At 49.3% G+C, this 18,464-nt stretch overlaps 1 protein-coding gene and 1 long non-coding RNA gene across 7 annotated transcripts in view; both read left to right on the top strand.

The window, feature by feature from the left end:
* LOC120909855 (zinc finger protein 436-like) overlaps positions 1-18,464 on the top strand; it is an 865,309-nt gene that overhangs the window by 828,198 nt on the left and 18,647 nt on the right. For all 6 annotated transcript variants that reach the window (XM_040321594.1, XM_040321593.1, XM_040321591.1 and 3 more), the window contains exons 3-4: positions 6,725-6,822; positions 9,885-9,978. In XM_040321594.1, the coding sequence (XP_040177528.1) occupies positions 6,725-6,822; positions 9,885-9,978 (192 nt within the window). The remainder of the gene's footprint in view (positions 1-6,724; positions 6,823-9,884; positions 9,979-18,464) is intronic.
* Positions 5,988-6,534, top strand: LOC120909974. Its single transcript, XR_005741403.1, has 3 exons — positions 5,988-6,021; positions 6,295-6,408; positions 6,496-6,534. It is a non-coding gene; the product is annotated as an uncharacterized LOC120909974 (long non-coding RNA).

The raw sequence follows: 18,464 nt of genomic DNA, 5'->3' as shown, positions 1-18,464 counted from the left end.
TGTTTTTTGTATTGCCTTTTGATATTTTTGTGTAATAAAATATCTATGAACTGCGTGGTCCTAAGTAATCATTGCAGGTGAGGCTCTCTTTTCACCTTTTTCTTTTGTATGCTTGGTTGATTGCCAGTATCACACCTTATTGAGGTGAGTCGGCTATTTGAGGGACGCTGTGTTTGCTCTCATACAGAGCCTTCCCAGCCCATACACCCCAGTGAGCTACTGGCTATCCCCCTGGTCTTCATTCCCTTTTGGATATACCAGCTACCAGAGGCGGCTCTTTAATTAGGCGGTCGCCTAAGGCCTCGCACTCACAGGGGCCTCGCGGCTGCCTAATTTGCCTCTGCTCAATCACTAGAGTGCTAGATCCGTGCATCTTTCTGCAGCCATTTTTATTTGCTTGATTTTTGGGGCCCCTGTGTCTAAGTTTTGCTTAAGACCTCACAAAGCCTAGAGCCGCCTCTGCCAGCTACATAAGCAGGACCTGAAGTTACTTCTGAGAGACATAATAGATTAGTGGCCCCTTTCCTGGACTTTTTGTCCTCCCTATGGCCATCTTTTCAGTTGCCTTGATCATCAGTACATGGGCTCCAGTTGTTGATCTAAATACTGATAATATCTCTTCCATCACTCTCAATTTTATGACTTAACAGATAGTCTCTCATACAATTCAAATTGATGCATAAACTTCCCAGATCTATATGTGTGCTGTGCCCATTATGGCGAGGGGTTCCCACCACCCCTGTACTAAGTTCCCAGGTCTGTATGCCTGCTGTGCCCATTTTGAGGGGTTCTCACCATCCTTGTACTGAGTTCCCGGGTCTATACGTGTGCTGTGCGCCTTTATGAGGGGGTTACCATCACCCCTGTACTGAGTTCCCAGATCTATACTCGTGCTGTGCCCATTATGAGGGGTTCCCACCATCCCTGTACTAAGTTTCCGGGTCTGTATGCCCATTATTATGAGGGGGTTCCCACCACCCCTGTGCTGAGTTCCCGAGTCTGTACACCTGCTGTGCCCATTATGAGAGATTCTCACCAGCTCTGTGCTAAGTTCCTGGTTCTGTATGCCTGCTGTGCACATTATGAGGGGTTCTCAAGTCTGTACACTTGCAGTGCCCAATATGATGAGGGGGTTCCCACCACCCCTGTGCTGAGTTCCCGGGTCTGTAGTCTGCTGTGCCCATTATGAGGGGTTTCCACCACCCCTGTGCTGAGTTCCCAGGTCTGTACGCCTGCTGTGCCCATTATGAGGGGTTCCCACCATCCCTGTGCTAAGTTCCCGGGTCTCTACGTGTGCTTTGCCCATTATGATGAGGGGTTGCCACCACCCCTGTGCTGAGTTCCTGAGTCTGTACACCTGCTGTGCCCATTATGAGGGGTTCCCACCACCCCTGTGCTGAGTTCCCAGGTCTGTATGTGTGCTGTGCCCATTATGATGAGGGGGTTCCATCACCCCAGTGCTGATTTCCGGGGTCTGTACGTCTGCTGTGCCCATTATGAGGGGTTTCCACCACCCCTGTGCTGAGTTACCAGGTCTGTACGCCTGCTGTGCCCATTATGAGGGGTTCCCACCACCCCTGTGCTGAGTTACCAGGTCTGTACGCCTGCTGTGCCCATTATGAGGGATTCTCACCACCCCTGTGCTGAGTTAACAGATCTGTACGCCTGCTGTGCCCATTATGAGGGGTTCCCACCACCCCTGTGCTGAGTTAACAGGTCTGTACGCCTGCTGTGCCCATTATGAGGGATTCTCACCACCCCTGTGCTGAGTTAACAGATCTGTACGCCTGCTGTGCCCATTATGAGGGGTTCCCACCACCCCTGTGCTGAGTTAACAGGTCTGTACGCCTGCTGTGCCCATTATCAGGGGTTCCCACCACCCCTGTGCTGAGTTCCTGGGTCTGTACGCCTGCTGTGCCCATTATGAGGGGTTCCCACCACCCCTGTGCTGAGTTACCAGATCTGTACGCCTGCTGTGCCCATTATGAGGGGTTCCCACCACCCCTGTGCTGAGTTCCCGAGTCACCTGCTGTGCCCCTTTGTAATGGATTCCTGGTTCTAAAAAAATCTTATTATAATTTTTGATAATATTATTGTTATTAATAATAGAACCATTTCCTTTTCATTACATTAACTGCATTAATAATCTTTATTCTAATAACATCACTTCGGATGTGTGCGTTCCACCGCCGCACAGCTGCTTCCTTGTCGCTATAGTGATTAGATGACAAGTCAGAAAGTGTCACGGAAGTGACATTTCGCCGCCGCCATCTTGCTACACCCTACACTCGTCCATTGTAGGGATACACTGTGAAGTGGGTAAGCGGACATTTTGTTACACCCACTGGTCACTCATTGGATAACTTGCTGTCACATTCTCCGCTGTCACAGATCCACCTCTAGAGAGCGAAGTGCTGTCCTCAAAGCAGAAGAGACAACGGCCATTTTGTCGTGGCCACAATATTATTATTTTTTTCTTTCTACTACCAGCTTTTTTCAAATCCGTATTCCTGTATGCTGGTTATTTGAGCATCATATGTCGTTTATTATGGAGCAATTATATAAGAATTTGTGCTTGTCTTGCAGTTAAAGCTTAAAAGAATTGCTCTCTAATGTATAAGCTGGTTTTGTGTGAGAATTGTGGCCATTTTTTTGTAGCCTGATAGACCAGGTAGCATGACATGTAAGCTCACATAAACTTTTAGTGTGTCCCTCCCCAGGAATCTGGATTGTTGTAATAGGAAGGTGCACAGTGTGGAGGTAAGGGGGTTGGCTATGTGTAAGGCGGTGGATTGTACAGAGAAGGGGGGGGATAAACCCTGTAAAATTGATCACACAGGTAAGGCAATGGGTACATCTCAATATCAGTCTGTTTATTTACTATTTTTTATTATATACATATATATGTATCTCAATTCCCCCCCCCCTAAATAGCTTCCTTTACCTTAGTGCAGTCCTCCTTCACTTACCTCATCCTTCCATTTTGCTTTTAAATGTCCTTTTTTTCTTCTGAGAAATCCTCACTTCCTGTTCTTCTGTCTGTAACTCCACACAGTAATGCGAGGCTTTCTCCCTGGTGTGGAGAAAGCCTCTTCAGGGGGGAGGGGGCGAGCAGGAGTGTCAGGATGCCCACTAACACACAGCTCCTTTCTCTATCTGCAAAGTAGAGAGCGTCCTGACTTGCCTGCTCGCCCCCTCAAGAGGCTTTCTCCACACCAGGGAGAAAGCCTCGCATTACTGTGTGGAGTTACAGACAGAAGAACAGGAAGTGAGGATTTCTCAGAAGAAATAAGGACATTTAAAAGCAAAATGGAAGGATGAGGTAAGTGAAGGAGGACTGCACTAAGGTAAAGGAAGCTATTTATGGTCAGCCTAGCCAGCAAGAAAGAGAAGGGCAGCAAAAGTGGGCTCCCTGCTTCCTGGACCATACCAAGCCACATACCTTCTACATAGGGAATAGAGATGAGCTCTCCGGCGTGCTCGCCCACTCCACGTGTAGAGCCCGCCAGGAAGTCGGCACGGCGATGTACTAACCACAGGCAGGGAGACCTTTCCCGATCTCTGCATCCGAGCATCAGGAATATGTCTCCCTGCCTGTGATTAGCGCAGCACAGTGCCGACTTCCTGGCGGGCTCTGCATGTGGACTGTGCGAACACACCGGAGCTCATGCCTAGTCACCAGCACACCAAGGATCTCCAGAATGGGTACAAAGGTTTATTTAGCAATCGCATCATAGTTAAAAAAAGTGACTTTTTGGACCCTTGCAGGACCCCTTCATCAGGCACGTGACAATTAAGGATGAGCTCCGGCGTGTTCGCATAGAACACGTGCAGAGCCCGCCAGGAAGTCGGCACCCGCGCTGCGCTAATCACAGCCAGGCAAACATTGTCCGATGCTCGGCTGCAGAGATCGGGAAATGTCTGCCTGGCTGTGATTAGCGCAGCGCGGGTGCCGACTTCCTGGCGGGCTCTGCACGTGTTCTATGCGAACACGCCGGAGCTCATCCTTAGTGACAATGGATCCCAGTCTGAACCCACCTGAGTGAGCCCTCTGGAAGATGTTGCTGTACTGGGCCAATCATCTTCAGCAGCAGGGGTAGAGAATGCCTTGGCTGCTTATGATTGGCCCAGTACAGTGACAGCTTCCTGGGGGCTCACTCAGGTGGGTTCGGACTGGGATCTGAACATGCCTGAGCTCATCTCTAGTCTTGTCTGTCTATGGTCAGCGATGTTCCCAGGATCCCTGGGCGGGAAGCTGTCATTTACTGGTAGGGATGAGCTCCGGCGTGTTCGCACAGTCTACATGCCGAGCCCGCCAGGAAGTCGGCGCTGCGCTAATCATAGGCAGGGAGACATTTCCCGATCTCTGCAGCTGAGCATCAGAACAATGCCTGTGATTAGCGTAGCGCAGTGCAGACTTCCTGGCGGACTCTGCACGTGGACTGTGCGAAAACGCCAGAGCTCCTCCCTATTTACTGGCAGTACTGCTGTCACCACTAAATTAATGACTTGCAGCAGCCAAAGGTGCAGGTGAGCAGATGAACTGGACAAATCTGGCAGTCTGGTTCACCCATTCGGCTAACTGCGAACAACTTGGTTTCCAGTCAACTGTGAGTTTGACCCAAACCCAAAGGTCATCACTTCTTGGGAACTTGCGTTTCTTGCGTGATTTGGAAGTGTAAAATGGACATCTTGGGCCAGATTCACGTAGATCAGCGGATCTATAGATCCGCTCGATCTACGTGATTTAAGATCCGCTCCCGCAAGTTTGAGAGGCAAGTGGCTAATTCACAAACCACTTACCTACAAACTTGCGGCGGCGGATCCTAAATCCCCCGGCGGAATTCAAATTCCGCGGCTAGGGGGAGTGTACTATTTAAATCAGGCGCGTTCCCGCGCCGATTTAAATGCGCATGCGCCGTCCGGGGAATTTCCCCGCGTGCATTGCTCCCACTGACGTCACTAGGACGTCAGTGGTTTCGACGTGAGCGTGACTTGCGACGCGCGTGTTTGTGAATCGGCGTACGCAAACGACGTTAGAAAATTTTAATTCGACGCGGGAACTCCGGCTATACTTAACATTGGCTGCGCCTGATAAAAGCAGGGGTAAGTATACGACGGGAAAGCCGCTACGGAAACGTCGTAAGAAGACTGCGTCGGGTCCGCGTACGTTAGTGAATTTGCGTATCTCGCTGATTTACGTATTATTCAACGTAAATCAGCGGGAACGCCCCCGGCGCCATTTTCAAATTGAAAATAAGATCCGACAGTGTAACACTGTCGGATCTTAGCCATATCTATGCGTAACTGATTCTATGAATCAGGCGCATAGATAGGACCAATGTAAGTCAGGGATACGACGGTGTATCTGTAGATACACCGTCGTATCTCTTTGTGAATCTGGCCCTTAGAATCTATTTATTATTGCTGTAGCTAGAGAGGGGTGGTGAGTATTGCTTGTGGGGGTTGGGGGGGGGGGGGGGCCTGGCCCCTGGCCCCTGGGAAAAAAAGAGGAGATCACTGGAGGTGAGTATAATGAGTTGTGTCTGTTCAGAGAGCTTTGACTTGGAGTTTGCAGTGTCGGCACCCCTCGGGGCTCCATGCTCCCTTCTGTAGCCAGCTGGGTGTTGCGGAAATCCCTGTGAACTTCCATGGGGCTAAATACTTACTGTGTCTGGATGTAGATGAGAGAAGAGGGGTGGCAAGCCAGCACAGGCAAGGGCAGAGCCAATCCCTGTAGGACTTTAGATCAATTATTCTGTATTCTAAATCATTAAACTACATTGATTTATTTTTTATATGTTACAGAGGTTTCATCACAGTTGGCCCCCCAAGGGAAGTAGACTCCATTCCTTATCTCATCAGGAAAGATGGAGAAGAACCGGAGTCACACAACTGAGAGGATATTAAATCTCACCCTGGAGATCATCTACCTGCTAACCGGAGAGGTGAGGAGGATTCTGGGAGGTCACATGACATCACTCTTATCTCTATTAATAAAACACAGAGCTGACCGGAGAGGTGAGGAGGATTCTGGGAGGTCACATGACATCACTCTTATCTCTATTAATAAAACACAGAGCTGACCGGAGAGGTGAGGAGGATTCTGGGAGGTCACATGACATCACTCTTATCTCTATTAATAAAACACAGACCTGACCGGAGGGGTGAGGAGGATTCTGGGAGGTCACATGACATCACTCTAATCTATATTAATAAAACACAGATAAGTGAAAGGTATTGTGGGACAAGTAGCTATATTTCTACAATATACAGTATTTTTTCATTTCATAGGATTATGGACCCATAAAGTCCAGTGATCCCCCACCTCCCTCCCTGACATCAAAGAGAAACAATAGGAAGATCCTAGAAGTCACCCAGAAGATCATTGATCTGCTGACGGGAGAGGTGAGCGGTGCCGGGAGTTCTGGGACATTATCCAGTAACAGACAAGGGGTGTGTCTGGATGGTGACGGTATCATTGTGTGTTGTCAGGTTCCTATAAGGTGTCAGGATGTCACTGTCTATTTCTCCATGGAGGAGTGGGAGTATATAGAAGGACACAAGGATCTCTACAAGGACGTCATGATGGAGAAGCGGCCGCCCCTCACATCTCCGGGTAAGAGGAGACTTTCATTTCTTGTATTGAGGATCCCCCTAGATACACATCCTCTGATATAAAGACATAGAAACAATGTATTCAGTCAGTGTGTGTTTCCTACAGATGGATCCAGTAATGGGAACCCACCAGAGAGATGTCCCCGTCCTCTGCATTCCCGGGACTCCACACTGGAACATCAGGAGTTCCCTCAGGAGGATGAGGTTGCCAGAAATTAGACCTATCTCTGTTCTTTTAATGAATATACCTGTTGCAGTCTTAACCCCCTTACTTCCCTTTGTGTCTCTAGGACAGGAAGGGAGGGGATATCTTCCCCAACAGGATGTAGAAAGTAGAGAGTTGCTATTTGAAACACTAATTTTGATTCTATGCTTTGTGGACAGTTTTGATTCCAACAGCACTTGGCCAAGTTCCTCTAAACCAGGCATCACTAAATGGCGGCCCGCGGTCCGCGTCCGGCCCGAGCTGCTGCTCTTTCCGGACCGCGGCGATCGCGCCATTTAGTCGCCGCTTTGGTCCCCAGCCTCCTCCGCTATTATTAGCAGAGGAGCGAACAGCGGGAGGCGGGACCAGAGAGGTAGCTGCCTGTCGTGTTAGATGGGAGGTGATTGGCTGCTAGGAGGCGGTCCTAGCAGCCAATCACCAGTTCGCCGAAAAGTCAACCCGACAGCTCCCGCGCCTTCAGTCCACGACTGTCCCGCCTCCCGCCCCGCGCTCTGTGAAAGGTAGGAGTGAAGAGGGAAGGGAGGAAGGGAGGAAAATGTATGAAAATGATAAGGATGGGGAGCGGGGGCAGTGCTGTGTGTGTGAAGGGGGGGTCATGTAAAGGGGGCATCATGTAAAGGGGGCAGTACTGTGTGGGGGGAATTATGTGATGGGGCAATATTGTGTGTGGAGGGGGGGAATATGTGATGGGGCAATACTGTATGGGGGGGGGATCTGTGATGGGGGTCATGTAAAGGGGCAATACTGTATGGGGGGGGATCTGTGATGGGGGTCATGTAAAGGGGAAATACTGTGGGGGGGGATATGTGATGGGGCAATACTGTGTGGTGAGATATGTGATGGGGTCATGTAAAGGGGGCAATACTGTGTGGGGGATATGTGATGGGGCAATACTGTGTGGTGGGATATGTGATGAGGTCATGTAAAGGGGGCAATACTGTGTGGGGGATATGTAATGGGGCAATACTGTGTGGGGGGATATGTAATGGGGCAATACTGTGTGGGGGGATATGTGATGGGGCAATACTGTGTGGGGGATATGTAATGGGGCAATACTGTGTGGGGGGATATGTAATGGGGCAATACTGTGTGGGGGGATCTGTGATGGGGCAATACTGTGTGGGGGGATCTGTGATGGGGCAATACTGTGTGGGGGGATATGTGATGGGGCAATACTGTGTGGGGATATGTAATGGGGCAATACTGTGTGGGTGGATCTGTGATGGGGCAATACTGTGTGGGGGGATATGTGATGGGGCAATACTGTGTTTGGGGATATTAGATGGGGCAATACTGTGTGGGGGGATCTGTGATGGGGTCATGTAAAGGGGGCAATAATGTGTGGGGGATATGTTATGGGGCAATAATGTGTGGGGGATATGTGATGGGGGTCATGTAAAGGGGGCAAAACTGTGTGGGGGGATATGTAATGTGGTAATACTGTGTGGGGGGATGTGTAATGTGGTAATACTGTGTGGGGGATATGTGATGGGGTCATGTAAAGGGGGCAAAACTGTGTGGGGGGATATGTAATGGAGCAATACTGTGTGGGGGATATGTGATAGGGCAATACTGTGTTGGGAGATATGTGATGGGGTAATACTGTGTGGGGTGATATGTAATGGGGCAATACTGTGTGGGGGATATGTGATGGGGTAATATACTGTGTGGGGGGGATATGTGATGGGGCAATACTGTGTGGGGGGGATATGTGAAGGGGGGTAATACTGTGTGGGGTGATATGTGAAGGGGGTAATACTGTGTGGGGTGATATGTGAAGGGGGTAATACTGTGTGGGGGGATATGTGAAGGGGGACAGGGCTGTGGTGGGGAAGATGTGAAGCGGACAACCAGCTGCGCACAAAATGAGGTGCTGCACAGAAAACGTAAAGGGGTACCATTGACTCCTAAATGCACTAAAATGCAAAGTGCAATTTTCTGCACATGGAAATTGCATGGTACAAACGCATCATGCAGTTTCCTTGTGGCTGCCTTTTTAAAAAGATGCCAGGACCTTTTCCCAGCAAAAACACAGGCGCAGCAGCCCATTCAAACGAATGGTGTGTCGTGCCTGCACCCTTGGGCTGCAATGTAAAGAATTGGGGTAATTGCACGAAACTGCGATGCGGACCTCGGCTGGAAGAAAATTTTACTTATCGGACCTCCATGAATTTTAATTCAATACCCCTGCTCTAAACTATTAGGTAGATTCAGGTACATTGGATTAAAGTTACGGCGGCGTAGCTTAGCGTGTTTAGGCTACGCCGCCGTAAATTAGCTAGGCTAGTAATGATTCTCAATATACTTGCCTGCTATTATACGGCGGCGTAGCCTAAAGCGGGCGGGCGTAAGGGCGCCGAATTCAAATGTGTTGGAGGGGGGCGTGTTTGATGGTAATGAGGCTTGACATCACGTTTTTTACGTTTTATTTAAACTGCGCATGCGCCGGGCGCCTACATTTCCCAGTGTGCATTGCGGCTACGTACGCCGCACGGGCCTATTGATTTCGACGTGGACGTAAATCCCGATTCGCGGACGACTTACGCAAACAACGTAAAAAATTTGAATCTCGCGGCGGGAACGGCGGCCATACTTTAACATTGTTATTCCACCTAATAGGTGGAATAACTTTAGGCCTGCTAATGCCTTACGGAAGCGGCGTAAAACTACTGCGGCGGCCGGGCGTACGTTCGTGAATCGGCGTATCAACTCATTTACATATTCTACGCCGACCGCAATGGAAGCGCCACCTAGCGGCCATCCGAAAAATTGCAACCTAAGATAGGACGGCGCAAGCCGTCTTATCTTAGATATGTTTAAGCGTATCTCTGTTTGAGCATACGCTTAAACATAAGTCGGCGTAGATTCTGAGTTAGGTCGACTTATCTACTGATAAGTCGGCCTAACTCTACCTGAATCTACCTATATATATTTTTTTTAATTATTGGGCCGTTTTAATCATATTTATATAATATTCAGATTAAAAATCTGATGTATGTTTAAAGTCAGTGTAACATGTTTATTCCTTTTTCTTCTTAAGTGTGGATGTCTGATTACTGTTGAAGCAGAAAGACCATATGTGAAGGGTGATGATCCATGTAATGAGAAGGAAATCCCTCCAGAGATCAGCACAGGTGAGGAATAAACACTAAATCCAGAGAGGAGTCCCAGATTTTCTTCATTCAGTCATTACAACAATCTCTTCTCCTTTCTACTCTAATAGAAAGACGTAGAAATAAAGAGCGGAATTAACAAAGAGTGACTCAAGCATACAGCCTGCGCCACTCTCTTCTGAATTAAGATTACGCTTTTAATTATCAAAGGAGCTTCCCCTGCCTGACAGACAGCAGCTACGGGGACCTGACGTTCCTCTACACCTTTGTTCAGGCCCCCGAACGCCTTTTGTCCCTCTGAAGACCCCAAATATTCTCAATCTCACCCAGAATTGTGCACCACCACTTCAACAGGAAGGACTTTTTTTTTCCCAGTGGAAACCTGCCACCGTGCATTCCACGTGAAGTAACAGACTACTAAGCTAATTTAAAAAAAGTGTCTCAAAATCAAAATCCCAGTGAGTTTGAAAGGCTCCTTATGACCACTCCGCATAACTCAAACGGGAAAGGAAAGGCATACCCAGAGCCCCACCCACCTGCTTATAGGCTTCTATATTGGCCTGGTGCTCATTCCATGGCAGACTCTATGTGAAGGGCATCATGAAGCATTACTCTGTCCAAGAGTGGAGTGTGGTGGGGGGGGGGGGGCTCCCTCCTCCTCCCCTGGCCGCCGGGCTAATAGGAGAGAGGAGCGGGGCCTCGCGCATGCGCAGTAGGGTTCCCGGCATGAAGCCAAAAGGCTACACTGCCGGGTTCCCTTACCCGCAATGGCGGCGGCAGTGTAGCCTGTCGGCTTCACGCCGGGAACCCTACTTCCGACATCGAGGGACAGCAGGACAGGTAACTCTCCATTTATTAAAATCCAACAGCTGCAGTATGTGTAGCTGCTGGCTTTTAATATATATTTTTTTCCCGGACCTCCTCTTTAAACGCATGCTGCGTTCAGAGCCGTAACCCAAAATTGGAAAAAAAATGTGCCTGAGGACAGGCATTTTATGTGCGTACGCGCATGTATACTTGTATCAGTATAGATATCGACCAGTTCCACAAGAGCACCCAACCGCAAACTCCCAGCAGCCAGACCAAGTTCAGTGCCCCCTGGCAAATAATGTTTGAAACCAAAGTCAAAAAGTCCAGAGCATCAGAAGCGTATTGGTATAATCCTTCAATGTAGGTATATCCTCCTCAATCACTCTCCAGATACTCACAAATAAACTTAGGTCAAATAGAACATTATACCTCCACCAACTCTGTATCAATCAACCTTGTCTTCCCAATCTATTCACCTCTTCCACAAAAGTCTTCAGCTCATGAAGTGTGTGCCAAAATATATATATATAAATATAATAAAATATAAATCGTATATACTCGAGTATACACTCGAGTGTGCCAAAATATATTACATATACTCGAGTCACCTTTTTGCGCCTGATCTCCCGGACTTTGGGGACCTGGTACCGGCCGGCCGTAGGTCCCCTGGTCCCCACTTTGCACACATGAAGCCCCACTCTTCCTCTACAAGTGTGCAAAGTTTGTTGTCCAGGGGACCTACGGCCGGGTAGCACCAATTTTTCAAAGTTAGGCACCCCTTCCATAGACTCCTATGTTAAATGGTAATTTCTCTGGTAATTTTGGGGACCAGGTACTGGCCGGCCATAGTTCCCCTGAACCAGAAACTTGGCACACATGTAGCCCCAGTTCCCCTCTACAAGTGTGCAAAGTTTGCTGTCTGGGGGACCTACGGCTGGGAAGCACCGATGTTTTTTTTTTAAAGCCATGCACCCCTTCTATATACTCCCATGTTAAAAGCAAGTCTAGGATACTCTTCTGAGTTTATCTCTTGGGCCGAGCGTGGCATGGATGATGTGACCCTGACGCCATGATGGAGTGACCCTTGTCCCTTGATTCTTGTCCCCTGTTTCTCTGCCCCCCTTTTGTCTGCCCCTGCTTCTTGTCCTTTTCTTGATCTCTAAATACTTCCTTAAGACTTCTGTACAGGACACAGGGGGTGGGTACTGGACGGGTGCTATACGGCACCACTGTTTGGACTATGGTCCATTTAAATAGAGGTAGAAGGTTCAGGGGGTCACCCAAAAGTGGGTGAAAAGTTCCAGGCAGGCGCTAATTCAGAGAGGACTGGCTTGCAGTCTTCTCTATCTTAATAAAGTAGTTTGGGGCCTGGAATTTTGGAGGCTCCAAAGTGTTATTTGGGTGGGATGGAGCCTCCACTCCTAAACCCTGGAAGCCAGCGCACAAGGGGTTAAAATCTCACAGACAACCACCCATTAAAGCAGGAAGTGATGCTGGAGGGAGTGAGTGAGTTGGGAGAGTGCACCTGTGAGGACAAGATGGAAATCTGCTAGCTGTTCAGAGAGGACTTCTGAGTAGTTTGGAAGTGAAGCTGTGTCTGCAGGGAAGGTCTGGAGGACTTCTTACTAAAAACGTATGTGCCTTTCTTTTGGTTGTTTTCTGAAGAAAGACTTTTTCCTAACTTATGCTGGAAAGAAGCAAGACTTTTGTTGTGACGTTTTGGATGCTGAAGAAAAGCTTTATTTTGTTTTGTTTGGTCACCAATAAAGACCCTTTGCTTTACTAACACGGTTTTACGCACTTGTCTCGCGGAGCTTAAGGACCCCCAAAGTTCACAACTGGTGTCGAATGCGGGCAAAGTGCATTTGCAGGCGCAAAAACCGTTTAAAACTGACATTTAAAGAGACCGTATACTTATGGCATGTCTTGGGTGAAGTCTGCCCAGGCGTTACAAACAGCAGACAAAGGCATGGAGGAGGTCGTTAAGGCTTTGGCACAAGCCACTGTGACCCAGCAGCAAGCCACTGTGGCCCAACAGCAAGCGTCAGCAGAGTCAAACCGTCGCCATGAGGAAGCGATGGCTCAGCAGCAGCAGGCCCTGGCACAGGCTATAGCTGCGCAGCAGGAAAATACACGGCTGCTATCCGCCCAGTTTACGGCCCAGCAGGAGTCCACTCAAGCACAGGTGGCTGCCTTGCAGGAGGCCGTACAGCAGCTGGCTCAGGGACAAGCGCAAGCGGTCGTTACCGTTAGCAACCCAGTGTCTGTTAGAGCCAGCCATTTCTTGCAGAAACTAACACCCAGCGATGACGTAGAAGCCTTTCTTACCACCTTTGAAAGGATAGCAGAGAGAGAAGCGTGGCCCCGGGACCAATGGGCCGGCATTATATCGCCTTTTCTCACTGGTGACCCGCAAAAGGCCTATTTTGATCTCCCAGCTGAGCACATCAAAGACTATGAACGTCTAAAAGCTGAAATCCTGGCCCGCCTGGGAGTGACCACAGCTGTCCGGGCTCAGAGGGTGCATCGCTGGCGGTACAAATCGGACCAACCACCCAGGTCCCAAATGCATGAACTAATTCAGTTAGTTAAAAAATGGCTGCAGCCAGAAAAGTTGTCAGGTCCACAAATGGTGGAACGAGTGGTAATGGACCGGTACCTACGGTCCCTACAAGATGACCTACAGCGCTGGGTAAGCCATGGAAACCCTACTAATGCTGACCAGCTGGTCGAGCTGGTTGAACGGTACACCGTGGTGGAGGACCTGCTTGGGCCTACCAAGCGTCGAGAACCCACGCCAAGGACACCCAGACCAGTCACCAACCTGAGGAGAGAAGCCTTGCCAGATGTTGGCGTCCGCAGGTTTACACCATCTGCCCTAGAACCACGGAGGTCGGTTCCTGTACCAAAGATGGGAGACATACAATGTTGGCGATGTCGGTCCTGGGGGCATACCCGGGCACAATGCCCACTGCAGGAGGAGCCTATGGAGTGCGGAACTGGTCGGAGAAGCTCCTTCTATGTGCGAAGTGTGTGTACCACTCATCTTGACCTGGCTGCAGGACGGTTTGAGTGCGAAGTGTGGGTGAACCACCTTCCTGCCAGGGCTCTACTGGACTCCGGCAGCATGGTCACACTCGTACATGCCAGGGTGCTTGGGAGGATAGGCCCAGTAACTAAGACTCTACGGGTAGTATGTATCCATGGGGACACCAAGGAGTACCCCTTGGTCCCGGTAACTGTGTCCTATGGCCATACCTCGGTTACCCAGGAGGTTGGGGTGGTAAAAAGCTTGATACATGACATCATAGTGGGGCGGGACTGTCCACTATTTTTGGAACTATGGGACCAGGTACAGACGGGTCTGCCAGGAGAACTGGGGACACTGAGCTTGGAAGGGACAGAGTCTGGGGGATCCGGGCCTGAAACCTCCACAACACACCCCTCTAATGTGGAAATACCTGTTGGTGATAATGACGTTGCAGAGAATCTTAGTTCTAATAATAGTGGTCCTGTGTCAGGTCTCAAAACCAAGTTGAACTCTGAGGGGGGGGAAGTCTCCCCATTACAAGTCATGCTGGGGGAGGATGACGAGGAGCTCTCCCCGATTGAGGAGGGTGAGGGGGAAACATCCCCAAGGCCAGTGCATCCAGACCTGGATGTACCCAGGGGTGCGTTTGGCACCGCCCAGTTACAGGATCCTACCTTAGTGAACGCTCGAGAGCAGGTTTCTGTCATTGATGGGGTTTCACAAATACCAGGTGCAGATCAGAGGTTTCCTCATTTTGCGTTGAAGGGGGACCTAGTCTATCGTGTGGCTGAGAGCCGAGGGGAACCCATAGAGCAGTTGCTGGTCCCTCAACCCTATAGGCGGATGCTCCTTGATCTAGCCCACAACGACGCACTGGGAGGACACCTGGGGGCGGAGAAAACGGAGGCCAGGATAACCGATCGGTTTTACTGGCCAGGGGTGAAGGCTGAGGTTAAAAGATATTGTGAGTCTTGTCCTGTTTGCCAGATAACTGCCCCAGTGCCCCGCTATAGAAACCCCCTAGTACCCTTGCCAATTATTGAGGTCCCATTTGAGCGGATCGCTATGGATCTTGTGGGACCCCTGGTAAAGTCGGCAAGGGGGTACCAATACATATTGGTCATCCTAGACTACGCCACTAGATACCCAGAAGCAGTCCCATTGAGAAAAACGTCCTCTAAGGCCATTGCCCGGGAGTTATTTCAAATGTTCTCACGTACTGGGTTCCCCAAGGAAATACTAACGGATCAGGGCACCCCTTTTATGTCAAAGGTGATGGCGGACTTGTGCAGGCTGTTTCAGATTAAGCAGTTGCGGACGTCCGTCTATCACCCGCAGACCGATGGCCTAGTTGAGAGGTTTAACAAAACTCTAAAGTCCATGTTAAAAAGAGTGGTCCAGAAAGACGGGAAAGATTGGGACATGTTACTTCCTGCCCTGTTGTTCGCTATCCGGGAGGTACCTCAGGCATCCACGGGTTTCTCGCCATTTGAGCTGGTGTACGGACGAAGGCCCCGGGGGTTGCTTGATCTGGTAAAGGAAACGTGGGAAAGTGAGTCCTCCCCGCACAAAACCGTGGTAGAGCATATTTCTCAAATGCGAGAAAGGGTGGCTAAAGTGATGCCGATGGTGAGAGAGCACATGCAGAAGGCTCAGGATGCCCAAAGAAGGGTATATAATCGGTCGGCTAAAGTGAGACAGTTACAAGTAGGAGACAGGGTAGCTGTCCTAATACCCACAGTGGAGAGCAAGTTCTTGGCCAAGTGGCAAGGTCCATTTGAAGTAGTAGAGAAAGTGGGTGAGGTAAACTATAAGGTACACCAACCAGGAAAAAGAAAACCCTACCAGATTTATCACATAAATTTGTTGAAGCTCTGGAGAGACAGAGAACCGGTGTCCGCGGTGGTGGCGGTACAGTTAGGGGACCATGTAGGGATCGACCTGGTGCAGGTTGCGGCTACCCTAACTAGGCCCCAAACCCAGCAAGTAAAAGAATTTCTGCAAAGGAATAGGGACATGTTTTCAGGGTTGCCAGGGCTCACCAACGTCATTGAGCATGACATTGTGACCGAGCCCAAGGTGAAAATCCGGCTTAAACCCTACCGTATCCCAGAAGCTCATAGAGTGTCAGTGTCTGGAGAGGTTAAAAGGATGCTCGAACTTGGGGTCATCGAAGAGTCGCAGAGCGAGTGGTCCAGTCCAATCGTGTTGGTGCCCAAACCCAATGGTACTCTCCGCTTCTGCAACGATTTTAGAAAACTCAACGAGGTCTCCAAGTTCGATGCATACCCCATGCCACGGGTAGATGAGCTGATTGAGAGATTGGGTCCTGCCAGGTACATCACCACGCTGGACCTCACAAAAGGTTACTGGCAGATTCCCCTGACCAAGGAGGCCAGAGAGAAAACAGCTTTCTCTACCCCGGAAGGTCACTTCCAGTATACAAGAATGCCGTTTGGTCTTCACTCCGCCCCCGCCACATTCCAAAGGGCCATGGACAAAACTTTACGTCCACACCTACGGTATGCCTCCGTTTACCTGGATGACATAGTCATTTTCAGCACGGACTGGGATTCCCATCTTCCCCGGGTACAGGCAGTGGTAGACTCCTTGAGAAGAGCGGGGTTCACCATCAATCCGGAGAAGTGTGCGGTTGGGGTGGAGGAAGCCAAGTACCTAGGATACATTGTAGGTAGAGGGTTAGTGAAGCCCCAAATGAGCAAGGTAGAGGCCATACAGGGCTGGCCCCGCCCCCTAACAAAGAAACAGGTCAGAGCGTTTTTAGGCCTAGTTGGGTACTATAGGAGGTTTGTCCCCAACTTCGCCACCATTGCGGCACCGCTAACTGACCTCACCAAAGGTCGAAAGTCGGTCATGATTAAATGGAATGCCGAGGCTGAAAAATCTTTTCAAATGCTTAAGACCGCACTCTGCCAGGATCCGGTGCTTGTGGCGCCAGATTTTTCTAAGGATTTTGTAGTGCAGACAGATGCCTCAAGTGAAGGGCTAGGAGCAGTTCTGTCTCAAGAAATCAACGGAGAGGAGCATCCAATCGTTTTTCTTAGTAGGAAACTGACGCCAGCTGAGAAAAACTATGCGGTGGTGGAGCGCGAATGTCTTGCCATCAAGTGGGCTTTGGACTCCCTGCGTTATTTTCTCCTAGGTAGGAAGTTTCGCCTTATATCAGACCATGCTCCTCTTACGTGGATGAGACAGAACAAACACACCAATGCCAGGGTAACAAGGTGGTTTCTGTCTCTGCAGGAGTTCAATTTCATGGTAGAGCACAGACCCGGGAGACAGCATCAGAATGCCGATGCCCTCTCCCGAGTCCATTGTATGGTGTCTACTGTTGCCTCCAACACCTCCGCGTTGAGGCAGAGGGGGGGGATATGTACAGGACACAGGGGGTGGGTACTGGACGGGTGCTATACGGCACCACTGTTTGGACTATGGTCCATTTAAATAGAGGTAGAAGGTTCAGGGGGTCACCCAAAAGTGGGTGAAAAGTTCCAGGCAGGCGCTAATTCAGAGAGGACTGGCTTGCAGTCTTCTCTATCTTAATAAAGTAGTTTGGGGCCTGGAATTTTGGAGGCTCCAAAGTGTTATTTGGGTGGGATGGAGCCTCCACTCCTAAACCCTGGAAGCCAGCGCACAAGGGGTTAAAATCTCACAGACAACCACCCATTAAAGCAGGAAGTGATGCTGGAGGGAGTGAGTGAGTTGGGAGAGTGCACCTGTGAGGACAAGATGGAAATCTGCTAGCTGTTCAGAGAGGACTTCTGAGTAGTTTGGAAGTGAAGCTGTGTCTGCAGGGAAGGTCTGGAGGACTTCTTACTAAAAACGTATGTGCCTTTCTTTTGGTTGTTTTCTGAAGAAAGACTTTTTCCTAACTTATGCTGGAAAGAAGCAAGACTTTTGTTGTGACGTTTTGGATGCTGAAGAAAAGCTTTATTTTGTTTTGTTTGGTCACCAATAAAGACCCTTTGCTTTACTAACACGGTTTTACGCACTTGTCTCGCGGAGCTTAAGGACCCCCAAAGTTCACACTTCATAGAGCTAACGTATCATGGCCCCGACCCGCCTATGGTCATTTACCCATTGTGGGACCTCATGGGTCTTATTTTACTTCCGGATTCATATATAATCTCTCCCAATATACCGCGTGTGATGCAACACTGAATCCCTCACTAATGTGAGGTTGGTAGATACAAGTACTGATTGTTTCATATATCTGGGGAATGCTCAATCGTACGGCCATATGGTGGTCCACACACACATGCTCTTATTCCCTTTTTTTTTTCCTTCTCTTTTCTCACGTAACTTAGACATGTTTTCAATATGTCAAACACAATGCTTACTGTTGATGTAAGTGCTTTTACTGTATGTAATGCTTGAGACGTTATTTGTCTTTCTGCTTCTCTTTTTTTCTGAATAAAATAAGATTGAATTAAAAGCAAGTCTAGGCATGGGCACAGTGAGGCATGGGCACAGTGAGGCATGCACATGGACACAGTGAGACAAAGTGGGGCATGCAGATGGACACCCTAGGCTTATACTCGAGTCAATTCGTTTTCCCAGTTTTTTTATGGTAAAATTGGGTGTCTTGGCTTATATTGGGGTCGGCTTATACTCGAGTATATACGGTAATTGTGCTCACATAAAT

The sequence above is a fragment of the Rana temporaria genome, chromosome 8, assembly GCF_905171775.1.
Source record: "Rana temporaria chromosome 8, aRanTem1.1, whole genome shotgun sequence".
In the NCBI taxonomy this organism is placed as follows: Eukaryota; Metazoa; Chordata; class Amphibia; order Anura; family Ranidae; genus Rana; species Rana temporaria.
The sequence above is the reverse complement of the archived record's forward strand: the minus strand, read 5'-3'. Positions and strand labels throughout refer to the sequence as shown.